This window comes from Gossypium hirsutum, chromosome A08 (genome assembly GCF_007990345.1).
Source record: "Gossypium hirsutum isolate 1008001.06 chromosome A08, Gossypium_hirsutum_v2.1, whole genome shotgun sequence".
NCBI lineage: Eukaryota > Viridiplantae > Streptophyta > Magnoliopsida > Malvales > Malvaceae > Gossypium > Gossypium hirsutum.
The window spans coordinates 10,958,826-10,984,463 of NC_053431.1; the positions used below are offsets into that span (position 1 = coordinate 10,958,826).

General features: G+C 33.8%; 2 protein-coding genes, 1 long non-coding RNA gene and 1 other non-coding gene across 8 annotated transcripts; 1 reads left to right on the forward strand and 3 right to left on the reverse strand.

Moving 5' to 3' along the window:
- Nucleotides 1–14,496: 14,496 nt before the first annotated feature.
- LOC107902956 (uncharacterized) lies at nt 14,497–15,780 on the reverse strand. The gene is made up of 3 exons (XR_001685665.2): nt 15,138–15,780; nt 14,958–15,020; nt 14,497–14,875 (listed from the first exon to the last, which is right to left on the reverse strand). It is a non-coding gene; the product is annotated as an uncharacterized lncRNA (long non-coding RNA).
- Nucleotides 15,781–16,970: 1,190 nt separating this feature from the next.
- LOC107902730 (uncharacterized) lies at nt 16,971–19,543 on the forward strand. 4 transcript variants are annotated; one of them, XM_016828995.2, is made up of 4 exons: nt 16,971–17,199; nt 17,749–18,193; nt 18,471–19,186; nt 19,290–19,543. In XM_016828995.2, the coding sequence occupies exons 2-4, from the start codon at nt 17,792–17,794 to the stop codon at nt 19,306–19,308; spliced, it is 1,137 nt and encodes a 378-aa protein (XP_016684484.1). In that variant the 5' UTR covers nt 16,971–17,199; nt 17,749–17,791; the 3' UTR covers nt 19,309–19,543. The 4 variants fall into 4 exon arrangements, with proteins under 4 accessions (XP_016684484.1, XP_016684371.1, XP_040931778.1 ...); XM_041075844.1 differs by adding an exon at nt 17,295–17,322 and having other exon boundaries at nt 17,035–17,199; nt 18,471–19,543; XM_041075845.1 differs by lacking the exon at nt 16,971–17,199 and adding an exon at nt 17,300–17,322.
- Nucleotides 19,544–19,781: 238 nt separating this feature from the next.
- LOC107902519 (guanine nucleotide-binding protein subunit gamma 2) lies at nt 19,782–22,162 on the reverse strand. Of its 2 annotated transcripts, none has more exons than XM_016828707.2 (5): nt 21,942–22,162; nt 21,665–21,822; nt 20,440–20,492; nt 20,140–20,184; nt 19,782–20,045 (listed from the first exon to the last, which is right to left on the reverse strand). In XM_016828707.2, the coding sequence occupies exons 2-5, from the start codon at nt 21,788–21,790 to the stop codon at nt 19,961–19,963; spliced, it is 309 nt and encodes a 102-aa protein (XP_016684196.1). In that variant the 5' UTR covers nt 21,791–21,822; nt 21,942–22,162; the 3' UTR covers nt 19,782–19,960. The 2 variants fall into 2 exon arrangements, with proteins under 2 accessions (XP_016684196.1, XP_016684297.1); XM_016828808.2 differs by having other exon boundaries at nt 21,665–21,819; nt 21,942–22,114.
- A 3,137-nt stretch (nt 22,163–25,299) lies between these two features.
- Nucleotides 25,300–25,406, reverse strand: LOC121205121 (small nucleolar RNA R71). Its single transcript, XR_005900204.1, has one exon. It is a non-coding gene; the product is annotated as a small nucleolar RNA R71 (small nucleolar RNA).
- Nucleotides 25,407–25,638: the final 232 nt, after the last annotated feature.

Genomic DNA, 25,638 nt, shown 5'->3' on the forward strand with positions numbered 1-25,638 from the left:
TGAACATGTATATGTTTATATATGTACAATGACTTGAAATTTAAAATTCTAATAAATGTTCACTTATTTGAACCTCAAGGCATAGCTTCTAAGGGTACCCCTTTATATGCATGATACAATCATGACTCCATTAGCGTGAACTTGACAGTGTCTGGCTTGGTCCCTCTACATGGTCATTCATTGAGTCATCCCTTAACCCTACATTCAAGAAAAATTGCATGTAAGTTTGAAAGAACTTAGTGAGAATCTATACAACAGTGTTCGCAAGTGACTTAAAGCTCATGAATAAATGAATAATACACATAATTAAACTCCCTATATCACATAAGAGGTTTCGTAGTTTGATTGGCACAGATGACACCCACATGTTCTTCTTGAATGGATAGTTGGCGAACACGACAATAGATTTAGGTAAAATTGTCATCTTTCTAACTCCTATTTGTGACTTAACATTGTCCAACTTTATAACAAAACTTTGTTTACCTTGCTGGTTTGACTTATTCGAAGATAACCCCATAAGCAGTTACTCAGATTGTCGGCTACCTTTGGTGGACTTACAGATACATCGCCACCTTTGTAAACTCTTACTCGGATCTCTTCCTTCCACACTAAAATCAATATAGACCTACTATATTACCCCATAATTTATGTTCTTATGACTTAGCTCGTGCATAGACCCTTCTTTAAAGGAGGGTCTATTTACTAACATCTCATTTAGATCTTGAACATGAGATTTGGTTGATAGATAAACACCATTTTTCTTTATGGACTCTTACTTGAAAAATAATCCCATAGGACATTCCCACTTTATACCATCTACTAAGATACTCCAAACAACCACTTCCTTTATTAGATTTTCCGTGCCAAACTTCCACATTTCATAGTCTTAAGTAGACTTCCCCATGCTAGATAGTTTTGATGGACAACCATTTCCTTTATTAATTCCTGGTGGACATTCCACCTAAGTTAGTCCTTCGTGGACTTCTCAGCGTTAAATAGTCTCGGTAGACATCCTCTTTAATATTCCTTGAAATATATTCCATCTAAGATAATTCTTGGTGGACATTCTTCTTAAGATTGCCCTTGGTGGGCTTCCCACTTTTCTAGCGATCCCTTTTATCAATGAATACCTAGAATTTAAAACCTAAAGAACATTTTCATTACCTCATGGTCCACAATGGATTATAGGTCAACTCTAACAGATACTTAATGTAGGATACTTATTTGCCGATACTTTGAAGGAAACACCCTTTCTTTTCATATAAGACCACATTTAAGACACTTCTACTAGAACCTCTTACCTTTTGAAGTGTCACCCCCAAGGACCTCTATAGCGTTTACATAGTGTCGCCTCGTAGGACTTGTATACCGTTTAGACAGTGTCACCCCATAGGTCTATGTACCATTTACACGGTGTTGCTCCGAAGAGCCAGTAGATAACCATTCCACGATGCCGCTAAACGCCCTTAAATCCCCTTTCAATCCGCATATTCCTTGATTACGCCAAATTTCCTATCTTCAGCTAACTTGTTAAAGTAACTCCCTCCGTACTCCGCATTTTATAGAGATACAGTTCAGGCATATCATTACACTTATTATTGCAACATGTAGTATGCCACTTATCTATACATCAATAAACAACCATATTTGGCATTAGAGAACAACTTGCAAGAATCTATATATTTCCACAGCGTTATACATGCATAGCATACTCCTTCACTGTGATCACATACAACCATAGAATTCAACCTGAACTCAAAACAAACATATGAACAGATCATTCAAATAACAAACACCTAAAATGGAGTACAAAAATTCACTTGCTATATTTCGTCCTACCCAACTTAGCTTGTCCGAATACTAGAGCCTTCTTTGTCCTGGCAGCTAAGCATGACAATCAAATATACCGGTTAAATCGAAGGTATTCAGGTTTTAAAACCCAGAATCCATTATCATTTTGAAACTTTTTAAGGATTCCAAAAATCATTCTTTTTTCTTAAATCTACAAATACAGAATGTAACACCCCTAACCCGTATCCATCGACAGACTTGGGTTACGAGGTATTACCGGTCATGTCACAGTTCATACTTTTAAGCATTTCATTTTAACAATTCAAAATTTTAAACACATCATTGCTCGTGAAATTATCAAATATCAAACCTAAAAAAAATTCGTATCATTTAAATGATAACATATTTAAAACATATTCCGGCATATAATATAATGAATTATATATTTTTTTATAAATAGGACATATAACAACCCAACAACTTCATTAAAGGAATGACAATCTAATTTTTATAAAAAAAAACCTGCACACGTACATGTTGTACTACCTATGGAACAAATTTCAATACCAAAACTTGGCATTCATTTGTACATCATTATCATATTAATCAATGTGAATTTCATATTTCATGCATTAGTAAAATTTACTATATCTATTCGATCATATGTATATATGAAATTAAAGGCATTTAACAAATCTGAATAAAACTTTATAGCAAGTCATGTTTACGATTTAATAAACAACCAATGTATAAGAGTACAACATATGTCACCGAACTCAAACACATTTTACCATTAAACCTAAATCATTTTCGACCCCTAATAATAATTTAATACCAGTTCATGCATAATTCACTAAATCATCAAGCTACCATTTAACCACAAATATTAACCTCTGCTCACGCTCATAAATAAACTAGTAGAAATCATAGTACATAATTTAATAAGAAATCACATGTGCATCACTGGTGCAATATAACATGGTTGTACATGCTATTAATACATGTATATACGTAGTGCGCATTTACACAAAATTTAAAGCCACACTTAACACGTGAATACATGCCAGAAAATTGACCAAACAATCATGGAACATATTCAATACTTGTTAACCTTCATCACCGAATTATAATACTTAAATCTAAGCTCATTAAACATTATATCTAAGAACATACGAGATTAAGTCAAAGCATATTAAGCAAATTCACACACACACACACACACACACACACACACGCACGCACATATATATATTTTATCTTAGTATGAAACACCTCCAAACTAACTAAACATACTTATGACCGATTCAATCATGCTACATACAAAGTCATAAAACAACCTTAATGTACCATCACATAATACAACTTATAATTATTCATAGCCCACGACATCATGTCTAAAATAGACTTAAACTATAACTAAACCGAAACCCAAATCAAGCAAGGTAGTTAAGCCATTTTCGCATGGCCAATATACATACATTTTCAAAATAACTAAGTCCAAAGCCAACCTATACGTGCCATAATTTGAGTTTAGCTTATAAGGTAGCAAAATAGTAGATAGTGTGACAAACTTGCTGACGATCCCCGAGCTCGTAACTTGATCCAAAATCTATAAAACAAAAACACACATATACACAGAGTAAGCTTTTTGTAGCCTAGTAAGTCATAAGCAAATAAACAATTCAACGATGTTATCAACTTAATTAAACTGAACCTCATTATATTATCATTACACATTTAAATCCAAGCACATATAAGTTCATATTATACATATATATGTATATATATTCATTATAAATATCACCTTGACCGAATGTCTATATAGCCTAATTAACATATTAGCATTTAATTTCCAAAGCCAAATAGTCATTACAAATCTAATTCACATACACACAATAACATAAGCTCACGTGTCACCATATAAATTCATATACATATATTGATTATGTGACCGAATACATAAATTCCCATGCATATAATTAAGACTCATTCCAATAATATTAACAAGGTTGAATACACATACCTAGTTCACATATAATCCTCATTTGCAGTACAGACTATTTGTAATGAGTATCAAATTACACACTTACCTTATTTTAAGTAAACATCAAGTTAGTTCATACTTGGTCATTTAACTCGTTTTACACACTCGAACACAACTTATCTTTGCCCGATGAACCATTCGGAATTGGATAGGACACTCGGATAATCACATATATATCGTACAATGCTAACGTCCCAGACGTGGTCTTACATGTAATCACAGATCGATGCCACTGTCCCAGACAGGGTCTTACTCGCACACATATATCAGAGTCACATATCGATGCCATGGTCTTACTCGCACAAATAAATCGGAATCCTATGTCATGACATATGTATCCTAACTATTCCTAAGGTTCATATGGGGCTTTCGGACGTTGTAACTCGGTCGAAACGAATTCAGAAATATAGCAGCCAAACTTATTCACATTCGGCCACAGCATATATAATTTCATATATTTCATTCCAACATATACACTTAGCATTTAATTTAAATTTAGTACACCTATTTGCTTATTAACTTACATCGGACGATACAAAACGGAATAGGGCAGCTAGTCGACAACTTTCATTTTCCCCCGATCCAAATCCGATTTCTTTGGTTTGTGATCTAAACAAATTCAAATTAAGCTCATTCAAACATATTTTCTTTCAATTTAGTCCAAAAACACATAAATGGGTAAATTACCATTTTACCCCTGACATTTACACTTTTTACAATTTAGTCCCTATTGCACAAAACACAAAATATATAGAATTTTAATATACCCATGTTGGGCCGAATTTTATCCATACCCATACAAATCCATACATTTCATTTTTCTATATTTACTCAAATTATTATTTTTGCAATTTAGTCCTAATTACTCAAAATCATCAAAAACTCTAATACAAAACATGTTAATATAAAACATATCTTTCATATTTCATCATCAAACAAAAAAAATCACAAGCTCTCAACAATGGCTTAACTCAAAATATTCGCCAAAATAAAAAAATTCAAGCATGGGTTGTATAGTACTCGAAGCACTCAAAAACGTAAAAATTATCAAAAATTGAGCTAAACTCATACCTTAATTGAGCTTGAAAGCAACCAAACCCTAGTTTCTTTTTATTTTATTTGAATTCGGTAAGAAAAATAATATAAATACTTATGTTAACTTTATTTTATGTTTTATGATATATATATTATAACATATTATAACTTAAAGTTTAATTTACATATATAACCTTAATGAATTAATATAAAAACTTTATAATATAAGCCTAATACCATCCAACTAATATGTAAGTGGGCTATTTACAACTTAAAGGCTCCCATTAATAAAGCCAATAGCAATTAGGCCCCTTTTAGAAATAACCACCAAATTTCCCTTTTACGCAGTTAAGTCATTTTATTTAATCGGACACCCAAACGATAAAATTAAATCAGGAAAATTTCACAGATATAAATTCACACAAAATAAACACAGAAAATAGTTTTAAAATATTTTTCTGACTCGAATTTATGGTTCCAAAACCACCGTTTTGATTAGGGTTTAAATCGGGCTGTTACAACTCTCCCTCTTTAGGGATTTTCGTCCCCGAAAATCTTACCGATGAATAAGTTTGGATAATGTTCTCCCATTGCATCCTCTGGCTCCCACGTTGCTTCCTCAACTCCGTGTTTATGCCACAATTCTTCAACTAACGGAATCTTCTTATTTTGCAACTCTTTAATCTTCTAAGCCAGAATACGAATCGGTTATTCCTCGTACGTCATATCGGGCTTAATCTCAATTTCAGATGGACTAATCACATGTGAAGGATAGATCGATATCTACGAAGCATCGAAACATGGAATACATTGTGGATCTTTTCTAACTCAGGTGGCAACAATAGTCTGTAAGCAACCGAGCCAATGCGTTCTATAATCTCATACGGTTCAATAAACCTCGGACTCAATTTACCTTTACAACCAAATATGAGTATTTTCTTCCACGGTGAGATGTTCAAGAAGACTTTATCTTCGATCTAAAACTCTATATCTTTACGTTTCAAGTCTGCATATGATTTCTGGTGATCTGATGCTGCTTTCAGACTTTCACGGATCACTTTTACTTTCTGTTCCATCTCTATGATCAAATCGACCCCGTGTATCTTATTTTCACTGAGCTTAGTCCAATACAATGGTGTACAACATTTACGACCATATAAAGCCTCGTACGGTGCCATTTTGATACTCGATTGAAAGCTATTATTATACGCAAATTCAATCAGAGGTAGGTATCATTCCCATGTACCTTCGAACTCGAGAATGCAACATCTCAACATATCCTCAAGTATTTGAATGATTCGGTCAGACTGACCATCTATTTGCAGATGGAAAGCAGTATTAAAATGTAATTTCGTACCTAGAGCTTTTTACAGTTTCTTCTAAAACCGCGATGTAAACCTCAATCTCTATCCGAAACAATAGATATAGGCACACCATGTAATCTCACAATTGGAGAAACATACAATTCAGCTAGCTTATCAAGAGAGTAGTCTGTACGTATCGAAACAAAATGAGCTGACTTAGTTAATCTATCCACAATAACCCAGATTGCATCTTTCTTGCTCGGTGTCAACGGTAAACCGGTTACAAAATCCATAGTAACTCTGTCTTATTTCCACTGAGGTATCATAACCGGCTGAAGTAATCCAGAAGGTACCTGATGTTCAGCTTTTACTTGTTGACAAATTAAGCATTTCAAAAGAAAGTTAGAAATGTCTTGTTTCATATCATGCCACCAATAAAGCTGTTTCGGATCATTATACATCTTCGTACTGCCTGGGTGAACAAACAACCAACTACTATAAGCTTCATTCAAAATCATCTGAATCAACTCTGAATTCCTCGAAACCCATATTCGGTTTCTGAATCTCAAACAGTCATCAACATCAACTCGAAACTCTAAATCAGTATTTAAATCACATTGAGCTTGTTTTGCTATCAACTCGTTATCAACTTTCTGGGCATCACAAATTTGTTGAACAAATAATGGTCTTACTTTTAATTCAGCTATTATTGAACCATTCTCGAACACAGCCATATTGGCCAACTGCAATACACCCGACACCATTGAACTAGGTCGATCTCAATCTCAATTTTAGACTTTAATACTCATTCACGTAAAATCTGGCACGTCGTTTATTTCTTCGTACAATCTCATAGGGTTTTCCAACCAAATCAAACTTAAGGGACCTTTGACCAACTCATACTCAAGGGTCATCAGACCTACTCAAACTCAAAGAACCTTTGACCCATCTTGAACTCAAGGGTCTTCGGACCCACTCAATCTCGCTAAGCCTTTCAAGCCCGCAATGGCCCACTGGCCAGTACAGATGAAGCTTGCAACTGCTCCTATGTTACTTAAGCATACTCTTGTACTATTTTAGTGCCCTCAAATTGATTGCCTCAATAGGACATTTCACTTACTCTAACGATCCTCAAGTGTACTCGAGCTCATTGCCTGTAAGAGTATTCATTGGTTCCAACAGTGGGAAACAGAAATGATTCTCATGTTTAAATAGTAGTATAATTTGCTTATAAATTGTTAGAAATATAATACTGCAAAGAAAAATTGTTAGTGCTAACAAGAAGCCAAACTAAGTGTAAATAAATAATGCAAGCATTGTGTCTTGGATGAACCATTACCTTAGAAACAATTTTGCCCTGGTCGGTGTAATCGTGTAGTGGAGGTAACCCTCCAAGATTAACATAGTACTTCAATATTCGTACACCCGAATAAAAACGATGGAAGACAGTTGATATTGCTTTTCTTGAAAGGAATTAAAACCAAAAAACAAAAGTAGTTGATCGGAATGATCAAAAAATAAGCTAGAAGAAAACCGACAAAACCACACTAGGTTCAATTCGTAAGAAAGATTGGAGGGGTCACAGATGGTCCTGTTTAAAACTCAATCTCCTAGATAGAATTTCCCTCTTGTGTAATTTTGCAAAACACCAGAATTTAGAAACAGAAGAAGGAGAGAAGTTTGTTTTTCTCTTGTTGTATTTTATGAAAAATGAGGAGAATGACCTCCTATTTATACTGTTTTTTGAAAGGGAAAAACGGTAAATTTGTAGATTTAGTTTCCTAAAAACCAGATTTTGATATTGGGAAATCGTAATCGTTTAAAAGATAGATTCTAATTTTGTCAAATTGTAACCGTTTAATTTTTTTTTTCAATTTCTTTGCATTACCAGCTAGTCATACTTACCACTTGATCCAACAGACACGGGTAATCAAAACATAATTATCAATTATGAATAGAGGAGATAAGGACTCGATTGTTGGAAAACCTTGCAATATTTTGGTTCTTGAAAAATCTAATTGAAACAGAACTGAATATTAAAGGTAAACGAATTGAAAAGAATTCCACCGATTTTAATTGATTTGGTTAATCATTTTTTCAATAGAAAAGAGTTTTCAACTAATTTTTTAAAGTTATACTCACTAGTTCATACTTTTTTTTTATATTATAAAAGTTTAAAATTAATTATAAATTAGATAAAAATAGAATCCAATTCAAATAATTGTCAGATTTTTAGGCATAATGTCAAATTTACCCCTTAAGTTTATATTTTTTATCAATTTGACTTTTATTATTATTTTTGAGTTAAATTTGGCCTTCAACCTTTTAAAAAGATTTAAATTTAACCTTCAATCTTTTGAAAAAGAGTTGAAATGATTTGTTTAACGAGAATACTATGTAAAATGTTAAAGCTTTAAACATGACAAATTTTATGACAATCTACGTGTAGTCCATGCTCTTTTTTTAATACTTTTTATGAAACTTTTATATATTTTTTTAATTTTAATTTTTTATTTTTAAATTTTAGTGGTAAACTACCTAGTTGGTCACCCAACTTTTAAGGTGCTTTCATTTTAGTCACTTAACTGTTAAATCTCTCACGGTAGTTAACTTGTGCTCACCACATTATGTTCACACTCTCGTTTTAGTCACCCAACTTTTAGGTTGCTTTCATTTTAGTCATCCCAAAAATATCCTTTTGTTTTTTTTTAATATTAGTCGACATAAAAAAAACATTAAGGATTAAAGTGAGAAAACGATAAAAACTAAAATAATTCTTTAAAATTTGTCAAATCGTACTTGTTTACTGCCTTTCTGAAGTTCTAATTTTTTTTGTCAACACTGAAAATTTAAATTTCAAAACATAAAAATCAATTAAATAAGTTATTGATTTTTTATCCCCTGATAATGTCAACCGATTTGTTACTATAATGTTGAAATTAGTTAAATTAATTTAGCATCCTTTTAAATCTTACAATTTTATATTTTATACTTTGAAATTATAATCAACTCAAATAAATTATCTTTAATAATTGTACATGAAACTCAAATTTCTTTTGATTATATGATCTCGAGTTTTTCATACTAAGCTAAAAGCAAATAAAAACTCTTACAATTAATTAAATTAATTAATTTTATCTTCCATGTCAAACAAAATCTAAAATTTTTCATCATTCTTTACCCAAACAAAAAACAATCAATTAATTTAATTAATCAAAAGAAATTTAAATTTCGTAAATAATTATTAAATGAGTTATCAAGTTGATTTCATTAAGAATAATATGGAAACATCATATAAAATTTAGAAATTTAGAAAGAGATTAATTTAATTAATTTCGATATTACGGTAACAAATCGATTAACATTATCAAAGGATAATTTTTTTCAACAATTTATTTAATCTATTTTTAAGTTTTGAAATTTAAAATTTCAATATTGAAATAAAATTAGAATTTTTAGTAATGTGATAAACAAGTACAATTTGACCATTTTTAATGCATTATTTTAATTTCTACCACTTTTTCACTTAAATTCTTAATTTTTACCCCAATCAATACTTTAAAAAATGATATTTTTTTGGGTGGCCAAAATGAAAGTGTGAACATGATGTGGCGTGTACAATTAACCTCCATTACAGATTTAACGGTTGAGTGACGTCTTAAAAGTAAGGTGACCAACTAGTTAGTTTATCCTACATTTTAAATTATTTGTTGACGTGACATATAAGACAAGTGTCATTTTAGCATGATATGCACATGAGATGTAAGTAGAGGTGTCCATGGGCTGGGCCAGGCTAAGCTAGGCAAAACAAAAATTTTAGGCCCATTTGCTAGGCCTGGGCTCGGCCCAACCCTAAAAATGAGCCTAAAATTTTTTCCAAATTCGGACTGGATAAAAATGCTAAAACCCGGGCCCGACTGGACTCGCCCTATTAATTTTTTATATTATTTTTTAAAAAATATAATACATCAAAAATACTTAAAACGTTAAAATAAATATTTCCTAACAAATTGAAAATAAATTTTTAAAAAATATATGTATATTTAAACAACACTAAGATATGTGCAACTTAAATGCGCTATTAGAATGTGATTTTTTTGTCTGCTCTCATTGCACGTCTCTGTTTGTTGCGTCTAGCATGTTTTTGTTTCTTTTAGGGTTTTAGTTTGTTTTTTGTGGTTTTTTTTCTAAGTTTTGGGTGGCGCCATCAAGATTAATCGCTTGATCTCTTTAAACTTAGGGACTTTTTGTCTGAGTGAAATAGGGGAATGGAAAGAGGTTTTGTTGGGTTATCATTGGACGATGAAGAAGAGGAGGTTGTTCAAGTGCAGAGAGAGTCGGATCTAGTTTCTGCGGAAGAGGATTTTTGTTTGGTAGGCTATTTTTTAATCGCAAGTGTTAAACACTTCCTAGCGATGAGAAGCACAATGGCTAATCTCTAGCATCTAGTTAAAGGGGTCCAAATTTTAGATTTGGGTGAGAAAAGATTTTTGTTTAGATTTTTTCATAGAATGGATCTTGAAAGTGTGTTGAAAGGATCTCCATGGACTTTAACAGTCTTTTATAGTTGGTTCATTATTTGGGAGAGGGAGAGGATCCGCTGAGGGTGCCTTTAATCTTTGCAAATTTTTAAGTTCAAATTCACGATGTGCCTATGGGGTATTTCTCTGAGGCGTTGGTGAGACAAATGGGGGACTTTATTGGAAAGTTCTTAGAATATGATGGCACAAATCTAAGTAGATGGGTGCAAAATCATCTTTGAATGAGGAACTAGTTGGACGTAAGGCGTTCTTTGAGAAGGAAGAAGAAAGTTTTAGTTTCATCCAAGGGCTTATTCGTATGTCAATTTTAAATATGAACGGTTAACTTTGTTCTGTTTCTTTTGTGGTCGAATAGGTTATGGCGATTCTTTTTTGTCAAGTGAAGATGGATCTAGGGTTTAAAGTAGTTGAGATGGGATGAGACCTTTCACTAAGAGCTCAATCTAGAAGATCTCTCGAGATGAGCAGTGTATGGTTGAGGGAAAAGAAGGGAGAGACAAGATGAGGGAATAATTATAAAGGGTCTGATTTGGGTAGAAGTGAAAGGAAGGAAGAGAATGAAGGAAGGTTGGGAGGTCGTATTAATCCCATATGAGGGATGAATTTAGAAGGGAGCCTTAATCGAAATCTGGATGTCGATGGGATTCAATTGAATTTACAAGGTCAAGTAGAAATGGACTAAGATTCGATCATGTGTGTGATAGAAGGTGGTGATGAGAAAAAGAGGCCCAAAATAGAGAGTGATAAATCTATGAAAGGGGAAGAGATGGGGTCCTTGGTGAATAAGAAGATGTTGGAAAAATGTAACTTTATATCGGCGATTGCCAAGGGGCAAGCCGGCTAGTCGCAATGAAAATCTTTAGTTGGGATGTTCGTGGATTAGGGAGTCTATGGGCTACTAGAAAGTTTCGGTATGTGCTTAAATTGTACAATCCCCAGGTGGTCTTCATCATGGAGACTAAACTAAGCAAGATATGAATGGAAAATGTTAGGAGGAAGTGTGGTTTTCTAAATGGGGTTGATATTGCAGTGGATGGTTCAAGAGGAGGTTTACGCTTGGCATGAAAGGATAATACAAATATTTGTTTAAAAAGTTATTCGGCTTATCACATTCATGTCACATTGAAGGAAAATGATGATGGAAAGGAATGGAGGTTTATAAGGTTTTATGACTCCCTTTATGCACAAAATAGAGGCGCTACTTGGGGAAAGCTAAAAAACTTGAGTCGACTCCAAGGTTTACCTTGGAGGGTTTGTGAAGATTTTAATGAGATTTTTTATTCTTTTGAGAAGGTGGTGGCACGCCAAGAGAAGAGAGGAGGATGATTGAGTTTAGTGATGTTTTGGAGAAGTGTCAACTGACGGATGTTGGTTTCTTGGGTACTTGGTTTACTTAGGAAAAAGGGAATTTGTCATAGACTAATATTTGTGAAAAGGTTAATAGGGGTGTAAAAAATTTAGAATTGAGGAATATATTTCCATCAGCAGTAATCTACCATTTGCCACATTCTTTTTTTTGACCATTATCCCTTTCTACTTGATATAGATATAGGATTGAAGCTCATGTCTAAAAGGGTATTTCAATTTAAGGGGTGGTGGGTTAAGGAGGAAAACTGTGCGGATGAGGTCAAACGACTGTGGCAATCAGGTAGAGGCAATATCTTAGAGAAGTTGAAGGTTTTACAGAGTGGGCTCATGAGATGGGTAACTGGGCTTAGATAGAAGAGGGAAGGGCGTAAGAAGGAATTGACAGAAAAAATAGAGTTTCTCTTAGATCAAGATAGAACTGATGAGAGTATGGCTAAATTGATTGATACTAGAGTACATCTTAATCTGGAGATTGATAAAAACGAGATGCATTGAGAGCAAAGGGCTCAAGTAAACTAGTTGAAATTAGGGGACAAAAATACAAATTTGAACAAAGGGCTCGAGTAAACTAGTTGAAATTAGGGGACAAAAATATGAATTTCTTTCATAATTATACCTTACTAAGAAGGAGAAGGAATACCATTCATAGTTTGAGGCATGACGATGGAAGAGAGACTTGTGATGATGGAGAGATGGAGGAAATTGCAAGGCATTATTTTTAACAACTATTCTCTTCTATATCCTTGTTGGGATTGAAAGATGTATTTTTGAAGAAGAAAATTTGAAGTTGATAACGAATTATACGAAGGAGGAGGTTGTGACGGCTCTTAAGGAGATAGGTCCTATGAAAGCGTCGGGGGAAGATGGTTTTCTGGCTATATTCTTTCAACAATTTTGGCATATTTTGGGCGACAAGGTTACGGACTATTGCTTGGGGATTTTAAACAGAGGTCTGCCTGTGGACCGTTGTAATTTTACTAATATTGTGCTTATAACTAAAGTCTTTAATCTAATGAACTTAGGAAACTTCAGACCTATTAGTTTATGTAATGTTCTTTATAAAATAATAGCCAAAATGATTGCGAATTTATTCGAATGTATAACAAGCAATTGCATTGATAGTGCCCAAAGTGCCTTTGTGCTGGATAAATTAATTTCGGATAATGTGCTCCTTGCCTATGAGATTCTTCATACCTTTAGACAAAAAGGAGTTGGGAAGAAAGGTTTTACAGCACTTAAGTTAGACATAAGCAAAGCGTATGATAAGGTGGAGTGGTATTTTCTAAAAGTTATGATGTTACAGATGAGATTTCATACTTTGTGGGTGAAAAATATATTGAAGTGCGACACTTCAGTCTCATATTCTGTAATTATTAATGGAAAAAGTGGCTAGACATTTAAACCGGCGAGAGGAATTAGACAAGGGGACCCTCTTAGTCCTTTCTTGTTTTTAATGTTTAGTGAGGGCCTTTATGCGCTTATAACGATGGCCTTGATGGATGGGTCGATTAAAGGAGAAAAAGCAAGTAGAAGGGGTCCATCGATTTCTCATTTATTGTTTTCTGATGACAGTGTGTTGTTTGGAGAAGGTAGCAAGAGGGGTGCATAAGTTTTGAAATCAATCCTAAGGGAATACGAAAGATGCTTGGGGCAAAGCATCAATTACGACAAATCAACGATTTTTTATAGTAGCAACACTTTGGAGAAGTCTAGGTGAGTTGTTTTCAATATTCTAGGGGTGAGAAATTCAAATAATATGGAAATATATCTTGGTTTGCCAAATGTTGTGGGACTGTTGTGGGGAAAAATAAAAAAGCTTCTTTTCAACTCTTAAAGGATCGCATGAAGCAACGGATTGGGAATTGGAATTTGAGATTCCTTTCTCAAAGAGGTAAAGAAGGGTTTATTAAAGCCATTTTACAGGCTATACCCACTTACACTATGACCTATTTTTTACTTCCAAAGTCCTTGCGTATGGAATTGGACAGCATAATGGCTCAATTTTGGTGGCAAAAAGGATAAAGGCGAAAAGGGATTCATTGGAGCAGTTCGAGATGGGCGTATAGGATTCCGTAGTTTAACCAAATTCAATGTTGCATTATTAGCTATACAAGGTTGGCGCATTCTTAATTATCCAGATTCAATATTAACAAAAGTTCTGAAGGCTAAGTATTTTACAAATACAAATTTTCTTAATTTTGAGTTAGGAAAACTACCTTCATATATCTGGAACAGTGTATGGGTAGCTAAAGGATTGCTGAAATATGTGATTTGCTGAAAGGTGGGAATAGGTTAGAATATTTCAATTGTTGCTGATGCGTGGCTCCCTGGAACTATAAGTTATAAGGCAGAATCAATTAGGAATTCCATTGAGCTAAGTAAAGTGGCAGATCTTATTGATGAACAAAAGAGAGAATGAAAGTCTGATTTTATTTATTCTACCTTCTCTAAAGAAAAGGCAAACAGAATTGTGTGAATTCCCTTAGCAATGGAACCTCATGCGGACTTCATGGTATGGAAGGGGCAAGCCTCTAAAGAATTCTCTGTGCGAAGTGCTTATAAACTTTTACATGGCTTTCTTCCTAATTATTTACAAACTGAGGCTAATTTATTTTACAAAAAATGATGGAATATTCACATTCCAAGGAAAATTAAAATCCTATTATGGAAAATTTCTTGAAATTTTAATCCTCATTTTGTTAATCTTTGGTGCAAGAGATTGCTCTCGGTGGTAGTATGTCCCAAATATGGAGCAGTTACTGAAAACATTGACCATATCTTCAAAGAATGCCCTGTGAGGCGAGAAGTTTGGATTAGCTTGAATCTGGAATGGGTATTAACAGAATTGATTTTGTCACACTAGGAGTGGCTTACCTGGGTGTTCAAGAGTAGTTCAAGCATTTAATGTCGAGTATTTTGCTACCCTTTGTGGGCGATCTGGACAGACAGAAACAAATGATTACATGAAGGAAAGAAAAGTATGGGCCTGGAAATTGTTGCATGGATAAACAAATATATTAAGGAACTAGAGGGGTATGAGGTTCGAGATTTTACCACGAGGCACGAGTCCATAGTTTGGTGGCTACCAGTTGGTTCTGTTGTCAAACTTAATTTCGACACTGCTTTTGATGACTCTCGGGTAAAATCAGTCTTAGGGGTGGTGGTTAGAAATGCTTCGGGGGAGGTCCTCGCATTCTAAACAGTGGCTCACGGAGAGGTGGCCTCTTCATTTGCAGGAGAGGCCCTTGTGTGCCTCCAAGCAATGTTTATGGGAAAATAGATGGGGTTCGCATCAGTTATCATTGAAGGAGACTCGATATTAGTAATAAAAAAAAAGTAACTCAGAGAAGACTAACAAATCAGTGATTGGGGATATAATATGGAACATTCAGCAGCAAAAACAATTTTTTCACCAAATAACCTTTCAACATACATACAAATTTGCAAATATTATCGGTCACAACTTAGCTAGAGAAGCGATGAAAGGAGAATCGTGAGCATACCTGATCGGAATAGTCCCTGAGCAACGAACATTGGAGGTGGATCAACGGAGAATGAGGGAACCTGACTGAGGGTTGTTTGATAGGGGGTCTATGCATAGAAGGAAAACAGGAAAGTGGGATTTTGGAAACCGCTTTTCTGGGACTGGAATCGGTGCATTAATTGTGGAAATGCTAATTGGACTCCAACTGTTATCAGATTGGAAGTTTATTTTAATTTTCTGTTTAATTTTAATTTGTCTATTTCTTTGGTAATAATTTTAAGGTTTTACCATTATTGGGTTTTGTTTTCATTTTTTGGTGGGCCTGTGAATTTTGTTAGCCCATTCCTATCTTTTCTTTCATTAATATACTAGTCTATTTTGCAAAAAGTAAAAAAGATATGTGCAATCTCTAAAATAGTAATAAAATTAACAATAAAATAAAATTTATACAATATTCAAATAATAACAAAAAAATAGTAGCAACATAATTGTGAAATTGTAACAAAATAGTGAAAAAGCCAACAATAAAATAGCAATAAAATAATAAAAAATAGAAAAATAAATGCAATTTTTTTTTTGCATATTCAGGCCGAGCTCAGGCCAAAAAAGCCTTACTCGAGACCCAAAATCCTCTCATTTTTCGAACGGGCCTTCAGACTAGGCTAGATGGCCTGGCTCATGAATAGGTTGACATGTAAGTTATCACGCCAACAATGTTAAAATTTAATGTTTTAATCATCATTTCTTTTAGAAAAAAACGATACGACTATTTTTGAAAAGTTGATGGCTAAATTTAGCTTTTAAAAAGTAAGAGTAACTTGAAAAAAATATAAACATTAAGAATTAAATTTATTATTATATCATTTTTTATTTTGTAAATCGAATATCGGTTGAAATATATTTAAATTATAATAAGTTAAATTTAATAAAATTAAACGGGATTAAAAATAATATTTAGATTTTTTTAATTAGCTATTTAGCCCTACTTACGGGCACATGTAAAATTTAAGAAGGGGTAATTTCATTTTATTTAGAGATGGAATTTCAAAATCTTCAAAACCATGGAAAAGATATGATAAGGGCATTTGTTATTTTATGTTACGGTTACAGCTTACGTCATACATATGCAACATAGTCCAAAATGCCCTTATGGGAAATGACCTTATTGTCAAGCTTTGAAGTAATTTTTAACTATAAACTATTTCTAAGTTTAAAGACAAGAAGCTAGTTATGTAGCATTAATTTCAAATAACAAGGATTTTTTTAAAAAAATATAATATAATCAAAATCCAAATAATCATGACGGAATTTATGCTTAATCATGATTCTGTATTCTTTGATTTTGTACAGGAACTAAAGACCTGTTTTTTTAATGGTCTCATAAGGCACGTCGATTCTGAGGTTGTAATGAAATCAATGGTCCAACATGGCAAAGATTTTGTCTAAAACTATGAATTATCCCCATCATTTATTTCTTCAAAAATGAGTTAATCTTTGATTAGTAGGGTTTTTTTTTTACTTAAATAATAATCAAAAGAGAGCGCAAAATAAACCAATTTTGCGTAAGGATGTGGTCATGACCGCAACTAAACTGCGTCCTGTTCGTTTTCATTTCTTCACTTTTACTCTCAGGTCAGTCCCATTCAATTAATTAAAAGTTTTCAATTGAATTGAATTGGAATTCCTTCTCAATTTCTAATTTTGTTTTTGTTTTTGTCTTATTATAGTTCATAATTTTAGGATGTTTAATTCTGGGTAAGTGCTAGTTTTTTAATTATTTCAGTTTCTTTTTTCTGGGTGTTTTTGAGGATTGCAAAACCATGGGTTGATTGATGTTTTTGAAAACTGTTGGCTGAATGAGTTCATTTGAGTTTGGTTGCAGAATGTTCCCTGTTTGTAGCATCAATCTTATTTTTTCTAATTAGATTTGATTATATCTCTATATAAACTAGCTTCATGGAGTTCTTGAAGATTACAATTTTCTTATTTTGCAATTGAATGTTTTGGGAATTAGACCCCCAAAACGGGATAAAACTCTCTCCACTGTTTTCTTTCCATTCACAAGATTCGATCTCAAAATTTTGCTTGGCATTGAGCTCCTTTCCACTCAACTCAGGATCACTTTTAGATCTCTTTTAGCAATCACAATATCAGTGGTATTAATTTTGTTTTATATTTCAGTCTTGTTTTTCGGGATCAAGCATAATAAGAGTTCAAAAGAAAAATGAAGTTCAGAAAAGGGAACTTGGTGGAGGTTTTGAGAAGAGAAGATGATCCATGTGGTTCCTGGTTTACTGGTAATATTCTTTCAGCAGATGGTGACTACTATATTGTTAGGTACAAACTGTTTACAGACTGTGAAGGAAGAAGGGTGGTGGAGACGGTGAAAGGGAAGGACGTTAGACCATTGCCTCCATATGTAAACCGGAAGAATTGGGCAGTCGGGGATGTAGCTGAGGTGTTCGATATCCAGTGTTGGAGGATAGGAAAGGTTGCAAAGGTGTTAAAGAACAATGATTCATTTGTCATTAAGTTGTTTGGGTCCATCCTACTTAAAGAATTCCATGTGTCAAGTTTAAGGGTTAGGCAGGCTTGGCATGGTAACAAATGGATGGTGGTTGGGAAGGTAAATGCACCTTGCATTCATCGTGCTTTGGACCTAAATTCTCTTTTCTAAATGTTTAAGTTTATTAGAGCTCTCTCTCTCTCTCTCTCTCTCTCTCTCTCTCTCTCTATAAAGCATAGCATAACTCGTGATAAGTCGTTTCGAATGAATTCAAGAAAATATCTTCTTGTTGCCTTCCACATTGTTCTTTATGATATGAACTTGATTCTTGCTTGAGCTGCAGTTGTTTTTTTTCCGTATTATCAATATATCTGAATCAGCCTACATGTGATTGCAGGTTGCTCAAAGTAAAGATTTGGCCAACAGTTTTACAGCGGAAACTCCGTACTGTGCCAGTGGCTTGCGTTTCAAGACTCCATTACTTATGAACAAAGCTTTGCGGTCTAAAGAGAAGGATAGAGAGGGACAACATAAGACCAGGGCTCATAATGTCATACATAAAGTCTACGCACATCAATCTGAAAAATGCAACATTGAGAAGCACTTTCGAGGAAACCTCAAGACTAGGAAATCACCTCTTAAGAGAACACTTCCTTGGTTTAACCAGGTAGATGATTTTTCTTACCCGAATGCAGGGATTGATGAAACATTAATTAAGCAATCGACTAAAAGGAATAACAGGATGGAAGACGCAAGTCCATACTGTGTATATCATTCTTCGAGGTCTGTTCAGTATACTGAAAATAGCAACCAATGCTCAGTTGCTAGCTGTAGTTTCAATGGTGTTGCTGGTGGCCGACTTTCTCCTAAACCATTGGAAAACACATCTGATCATTCCGATGCCGAGTCGTCATTCCCATCTTTGTGTGGCAAAAGAGACTTACCCTCATCCCCTGTTGAAAAAGTCATCAATATCCATGAACTAGAGCTTCGTGCTTACAAGTCGACAGTAGAGGCATTGTATGCTTCGGGTCCTTTAACTTGGGAGCAGGAGGCATTGTTAACAAATCTCCGCCTCTCCCTTAACATTTCAGATGAGGAACACCTACTCCAGTTGAGACACCTTTTGTCTGCTCACGTTTTATGATCCGGTCATGTTTGTCTCATATGTCTTGTCACGGCATATGGATTTAATTGCTTTGAGGCTCTCTTGCAGGTGGGTGGCGGCACCTTAACCTTCCTCGTTATAAACCTTTCAGGTGTACATAACATGTAAAGTATATGGAGGAATTGAGGTTTTACATGTTGAAGCTTAGGCCTTAGAGCCAATAGCAGGAGTTCATGTCTTATTATAAGGGTGATTTGGCTGAAGAAATTTCATTTTGTTTTGTAATAAAAGATCATATGTAGGAAAAAAAACATGTCAGATTCCTATTTTTTGATAATTCAAATGAGGACTGGATTCGATAATTCTGTCTGGTTAATATATATATATAATAGATATTTTTATTTGTACTTTTAAGAATGAAAATATATGAAGATTTTAATCCAAATTTTATTTTTTGTAATATATTTTAATTAATGTTTTTATATTTATATTTATATTTATATTCCTTTAAAAATCGAATAGAGATAGTTGGAAATCATAATTTAAACATTAAAAAGAAGAGTAAATTATATATCTGATATTACAAATTTCATCTCAACATTAAATCAAAAAGAGAGTAGATTTTACATTTCAGTTTGAGCCATCCCAAAATTTTGGTATTGCACAATGTGGACATGAGTGAATTGAATATTTGTTAACAATTGAGAGATGTAAAATGTTAAACATGTATGTTATATAACATATCTTGGCAACAAAACAAATGTTAGATTGCCTTCAAATCACAGAATCCGGCATCTGCAACCTTGTGATGTTTGAGGCCCTTCAAACCATACATCCCATGATGGGTTTATGGGACCATTTGTTCTGTAATCAAATAACAAATCCAAGCATTAGAGGTTTAGAGAAAAAAAAATTATCTAAAACAGAATACAAAAACAAGACAAGTTTTAGTAGTTACAGTGGAAGTAGTGGATCAGGTCTGGTCTCCATGCTAAGCAGCAATCTGTAAAAAAAGGCCGATGCTAATATGGGTCAAACAAGTTACCATATAATATATGCGTGAAGCGTCATGCCAAACATGCTAGTATGTCGATACCATGAGAAGTGTACCGACAGCTGATGAGCAAATACTTAGATCAGGAAAATCTTGTCCAACAGCAAAATATATTGATAAATGAAAATGCTTTAGAATCAGACAAGTAACAGTTTCTAGTTTCGCAAGTTCATGGGAAAGAAAATTTTATTTCTTAAAACTTACTCCTTGCACAAGGTTGACACGTTATCTGTTTTCTCAAGCTCTTCCATCTCTTCCTGGAAAACGATACATAAAGAGGGGGGAGAAACATAAGACATACAAAGCTGTAATATGGTGTCTTTTACACTGATACAAAAACCAAATTCATCATCTGCCTGCAGCAAAAGATAAGTGCAAACGGGATGGGACAATACCAGTGTCTATGAACCAATGGCCTACAACCATTGATATAGCACACATCATTTAAATACCACACAAACATAGGAACAAAAGGGGCATTATAAATTATCAGACTCTAAATGGAAATCTATTCATGTGGAGTAGTAATGGATAGTATAATCAAAGGCCAATAGGTGCCACCATAGAGGTTTTTATGTGGTGAAAGTGCACAAACATTGCTAACAGTTTCTTTATGCAACTCATGGAAAAGCATGACCAATCAAAGTGAAGCTTAGCAAAGACCAAGAACAAGTCAAAACTAATTCAAGAAAGCTCTTTTGCCTATCACACACAGATTCCACCACCACTAATAAGCACTAGATAGGAAGACATTTGGCTTATCGTGTTCACGGTGCCAAAAAGACTAATTCATTAACAACAAAACAAACAGTGTTTAGCACTTTCCACAAGTAGAACCGCCATAGCAAGATTGATACAGAACTTCTTCCGCCACCTAGACAGACTTCTCAAGCATCAGTATAAACAGATGAGCAGCGCATATCGGCAAGATCTTGGCCAATTTTTGCAACAAATTAGCAAAAAAGGAAATTACAGTATCCTAGTATAAGATCCAAAAAATGATCAAAAGCCTATTGAATTGGGATCGCCAGTAAAAGAAGAACTATTAAACACCCAATTTTAAGATCTGCTTTGAATAGTTGCACTACAAGGATCTTAGCTTTCCCTTCCAATGACTCTAAGCCATCACTATGTTCCTCTACTTAGCTCAACTTACCAACTAAATGGATAATCCAATACAAGAATCTAAAAAAATTTTGCTTCCATTTTCTATTATCTTAAGAAGAAAAGCTTATGAAAAAGCTTGCACTTTCTTCTCCTGACATGTTCTATGACTTTTTCTACGGAAAATTCAAGCTCCGTTTTTTTTTATAAAGAAATCCTTAAATTTATCAAAAGACAGACCAAGTCAAAATTCTTAACGGCATTCTCAAAGAGTATAGAGCAAACCTTAAATGGAAAAGAATAAAAAAGAAAAGGAGAAGCTAACCTCGAGGAACTTGGATTCTTGTTCGACACGCTTGAGTTGGGCAAGAATCCGATGTTTGCCTCTAGTATCAGCTGCTGAACCAGCCGCTTGCTGTTCATCCGCCGACGACGCCGTTTCTGACTCCATTGCTGCTCTCGCTCTCGCTTACCTGATGGCTGCTGCAAATATTCAAAAATTTCAATACAATTTGCTCATTCCCGAAAACGACGCGGATCGTTTTGTTTCATTTCATTTCATTTCTTGTAGAATTTGGAAATTTGAATGCAATGAAGCAAACCTGCAGATCTGAATTTGTCGTACAAGGCTTTGATCTTTTTTTAATTCTAATTTTTTGCTGTTTCTCTCTAAAAACTCTGGAAACGGAAACGAGTAAACGACTTTTCTTCGTTTACTATTTGTTTTCTTCGAAAGCTGTTCTTCTTTTCCTCATTTCCACTTCTTTGCCCCCCAGCAATTAAAAATAAAATGCTTTTAACTTTCCCTCACTCCCTATACTCTTCTATATTTTCAAATTTACTCCCATCTCTTTTTATTTTCAACCTATAATCCTTGAAACACTTAAATCAGAAGAAAATGCGTGCTTGAATACCAACTAAGCTAAAGCCCAATTAAATTTCCAGATACAATGCAATTATAACTATAACATAATATTTTTGAGCAATAACAAATTAGGATCAAATTAATACAACAAACAGATGGAAAAACCTAAATACAACTAGACAAAAACCCACTCATGGCAACTGTATACGATTCGACTGGAGACTCACACATGACAATTACATAGAGTGGAACTCAAATTTAAGTATTCAAAGACCTAGAGCCTCAACCTTTACCTGCACATCTTCTTCTTCTTCTTCTTCTTTTTTAAGAATTGAATCTTTTACTTGTTTTTAAACTTAAATGCTAAAAAATCCTAAACCCTTAATAAAAATTAAAATTAATTAAAAATTAGCAATCAGTTGAACTCCTAAAATATAATTTTCCATTAAAGCTTTTGAAGGGCTGTTAAGTGATGATCAGGTAGAAGAATGATAGTTAGCATGAAAAAATAATGGTGTGACAGCTAACGTGGAAAAATATCGACGTGGAGGGCTTAATTGATTTTTTAAATTATTTAAGCCTAACAATTATCAAAATATTATAAAAAAATTAGAAATTTATAAAAAAATCTATAAATATTATAAAAACAAAAAATCTATAAATATTATAAAAACAAAAAATATATAAAAATATAAAATTTATAAAACAATTATAAAAATATATAAAATATAGAGAAATTAATTTTAATAAAAAATATGAAAGAATAATGAAAAATATTATAAAAATTTTAAAAATTATAGAGAAATTATTAAAATGGTAAAAAAATTAAAAAAATATTAAAAACATGTATTTTGAAAGTTAATGGGAGAGTTTGACCTATGATGGTTATTGGACTTAGTATAGGATTTCGAGCCACTTCTTTAACAATGTGCTTAGTGTTTGATAGCTTAAGATAGTGGTCAATGATGATTTTGATTGAGGAGAGGTAATATGACGACAATTGATAAGAATTGACTAAATATAATGTATGGTAGTGATAAGTCGTAATTTATATATATTTTTATCCCATGCTTAGCACATTTTTGAATGAATTATCATTAGATTTGTGGAATTTGATGCTCTTAATCATTTTATTTCATGTTTTATACTTAGGTGAGCATAGGAGAGTAAAAAGAGCGAGAAATGAGCCAAAAACGGAGAAAATGGGTCAACGTGGGAAATCAACACGGCCTGGACTTCCTCACACGGGTAGACCACACGGCCGTGTCTATTTAACAGGCTCTAACACGGTTTGAAGCACTTGCACATGGGCGTGGTACACAGCCGTGTCCCTGTCGAGCCCAAGTCTAATTCTATTCAGAAAAAGGGCACTTTTGAGGGTTTTGAGACATTCTAAAGCCTATATAAACACCCTAAAGGAGGATTAAGGGGGACACACAGAGTAGGAGGCAAGGAATTACTCAAAAAAAGCTAATTGATCCATCTCAAAAGCCGGATTCTTCTTCAAGACTGAAGATCTCCCTTCAATTTCCTTTAGGGGTTTTTGGGTTTTCTTTATGTTTTGTTATCATTATTCTTCTGAGATGTTTTCTTTTACATATATGAACTAAATCCCCTAAAAACCTAAGGGGGATGAAACCTAAGACGGATATTGTTATTATTTTCTGAATTATATGATAAATACTTGATTTCTTCTTAATTATGTGTTCTTAATTCTTGCTTTAATATTCCAGGATATTGATTCAAGTATTGATGTGCTTAATCAGAGGAGCAAAAGTCCTTGTCTAATATTAGATCTAGCATAATTAAGCGGATTTGATTGCACCCCTAGACATAGGGCGACATAAATCTGCCGGATTAGAGTCAAACCTAATAAGAGAATCTATAGATCGAGTTAATGCAACACTAGGGGTTTTAATTAGAGAGAGATTTCAATTAATCAACCTAGGGTTAGACATTGTTAGTCTCGAGAGAGATAATAATATAAATTAGAGATTTCTAAGGATCAAGTCAAGTGAATAAATCGTCTAATTCAGAGTCAAATAACAAGTGAAGTCCAGGTGAAATTTCCCTTGGGTATTGTCTAAATCAATCAGTTTTCCCAAAAGTATTTCCCTAATTTACTTCCTGTACATTCTTAGTTTAGTTAATTAGTTTAGATAAAACAAATCATCTTATTTTTAGGCTAGATAATAAAAAGAAAGTTAATACTGGTACTTTTAGTTCCTGTGGGTTCGACATTCTGGTCTTGCTATAAACTATACTACTGTTTGATAGGTGCGCTTGCCTTCATCGTGATAATAGTTAGTTTTCAAGTACAATCAATCATAAATATAAAACTTATCACGAGACAGCACATTAAGTTTTTGGCGCCGTTTTCGGGGAACTAAAATATTAGGAACGCTTAATTTTTATTACTTTAGCCATTTATTTTATTGCAATTTAAATCTTATCTTAGTTTTGTTAATTTTAATAAATTTTCGTTTGTTTTCTTCTGACAGGTTTTTATAGTTTATGACTAGAAGAAACCCGTCAGAACCACTATTTTTTGACAGTGAGATTGAAAGTACAGCTCACAGAAATCAAAGAGAAATAAGGTGAAACCTAAGAAACATAGAGGAAGGACAAGAGGACTATATCCATAATACAACCGAGGAGATGGCTGAAAATCAGAATAATTAGCTTCCTCCTATGGTTGCCGCAGATCCAATAAATCAGAATCCTGCTCCTCGTACTATGTATGATTATGCTAAACCTATTTTAACAGGAGCCGAAACGAGTATAGTTAGACCTGCTATTGCTGCAAATAATTTTAAACTGAAACCTAACACAATTCAAATGATATAAAAGTTTGTTCAATTTGATGGTTTGCAAGACGAGGATCCAAACACTCACTTGGCAAATTTTCTGGAGTTTTGCGACACTTTTAAGATTAATGGCGTTTCTGACGATGCCTTCACCTTTTGTTGTTTCCCTTTTCGTTGAGGAACAAAGCTATACAGTGGTTGAACTCGTTACTACGAGGGTCAATCACAACTTGGGAATAAATGACCGAAAAATTTTTACTTAAATATTTTTCGCCTGCTAAAACGGCTAAGTTGAGGAATGATATCTCTTCTTTTGTGCAGATGGATTTAGAAACCCTCTATGATGCATGGGAGAGATACAAGGATCTATTGAGAAGGTGCCCTTACCATGGGTTACCACTTTGGCTACAGGTTCAAACTTTTCATAACGGCCTGAATCCTTCGACTAGATAGATGATTGACGCAACTGCTGGTGGAACTATTAATAATAAGACACCTGAAGAGGCTTATGAATTTATAGAAGAGATTTCATTGAATAATTATCAGTGGCAAGTAATGAGGACAAAACCGATGAAAGCAGTCGGCGTTTTTAACGTTGATTCAGTCACTATGCTCTCTAATCAGGTA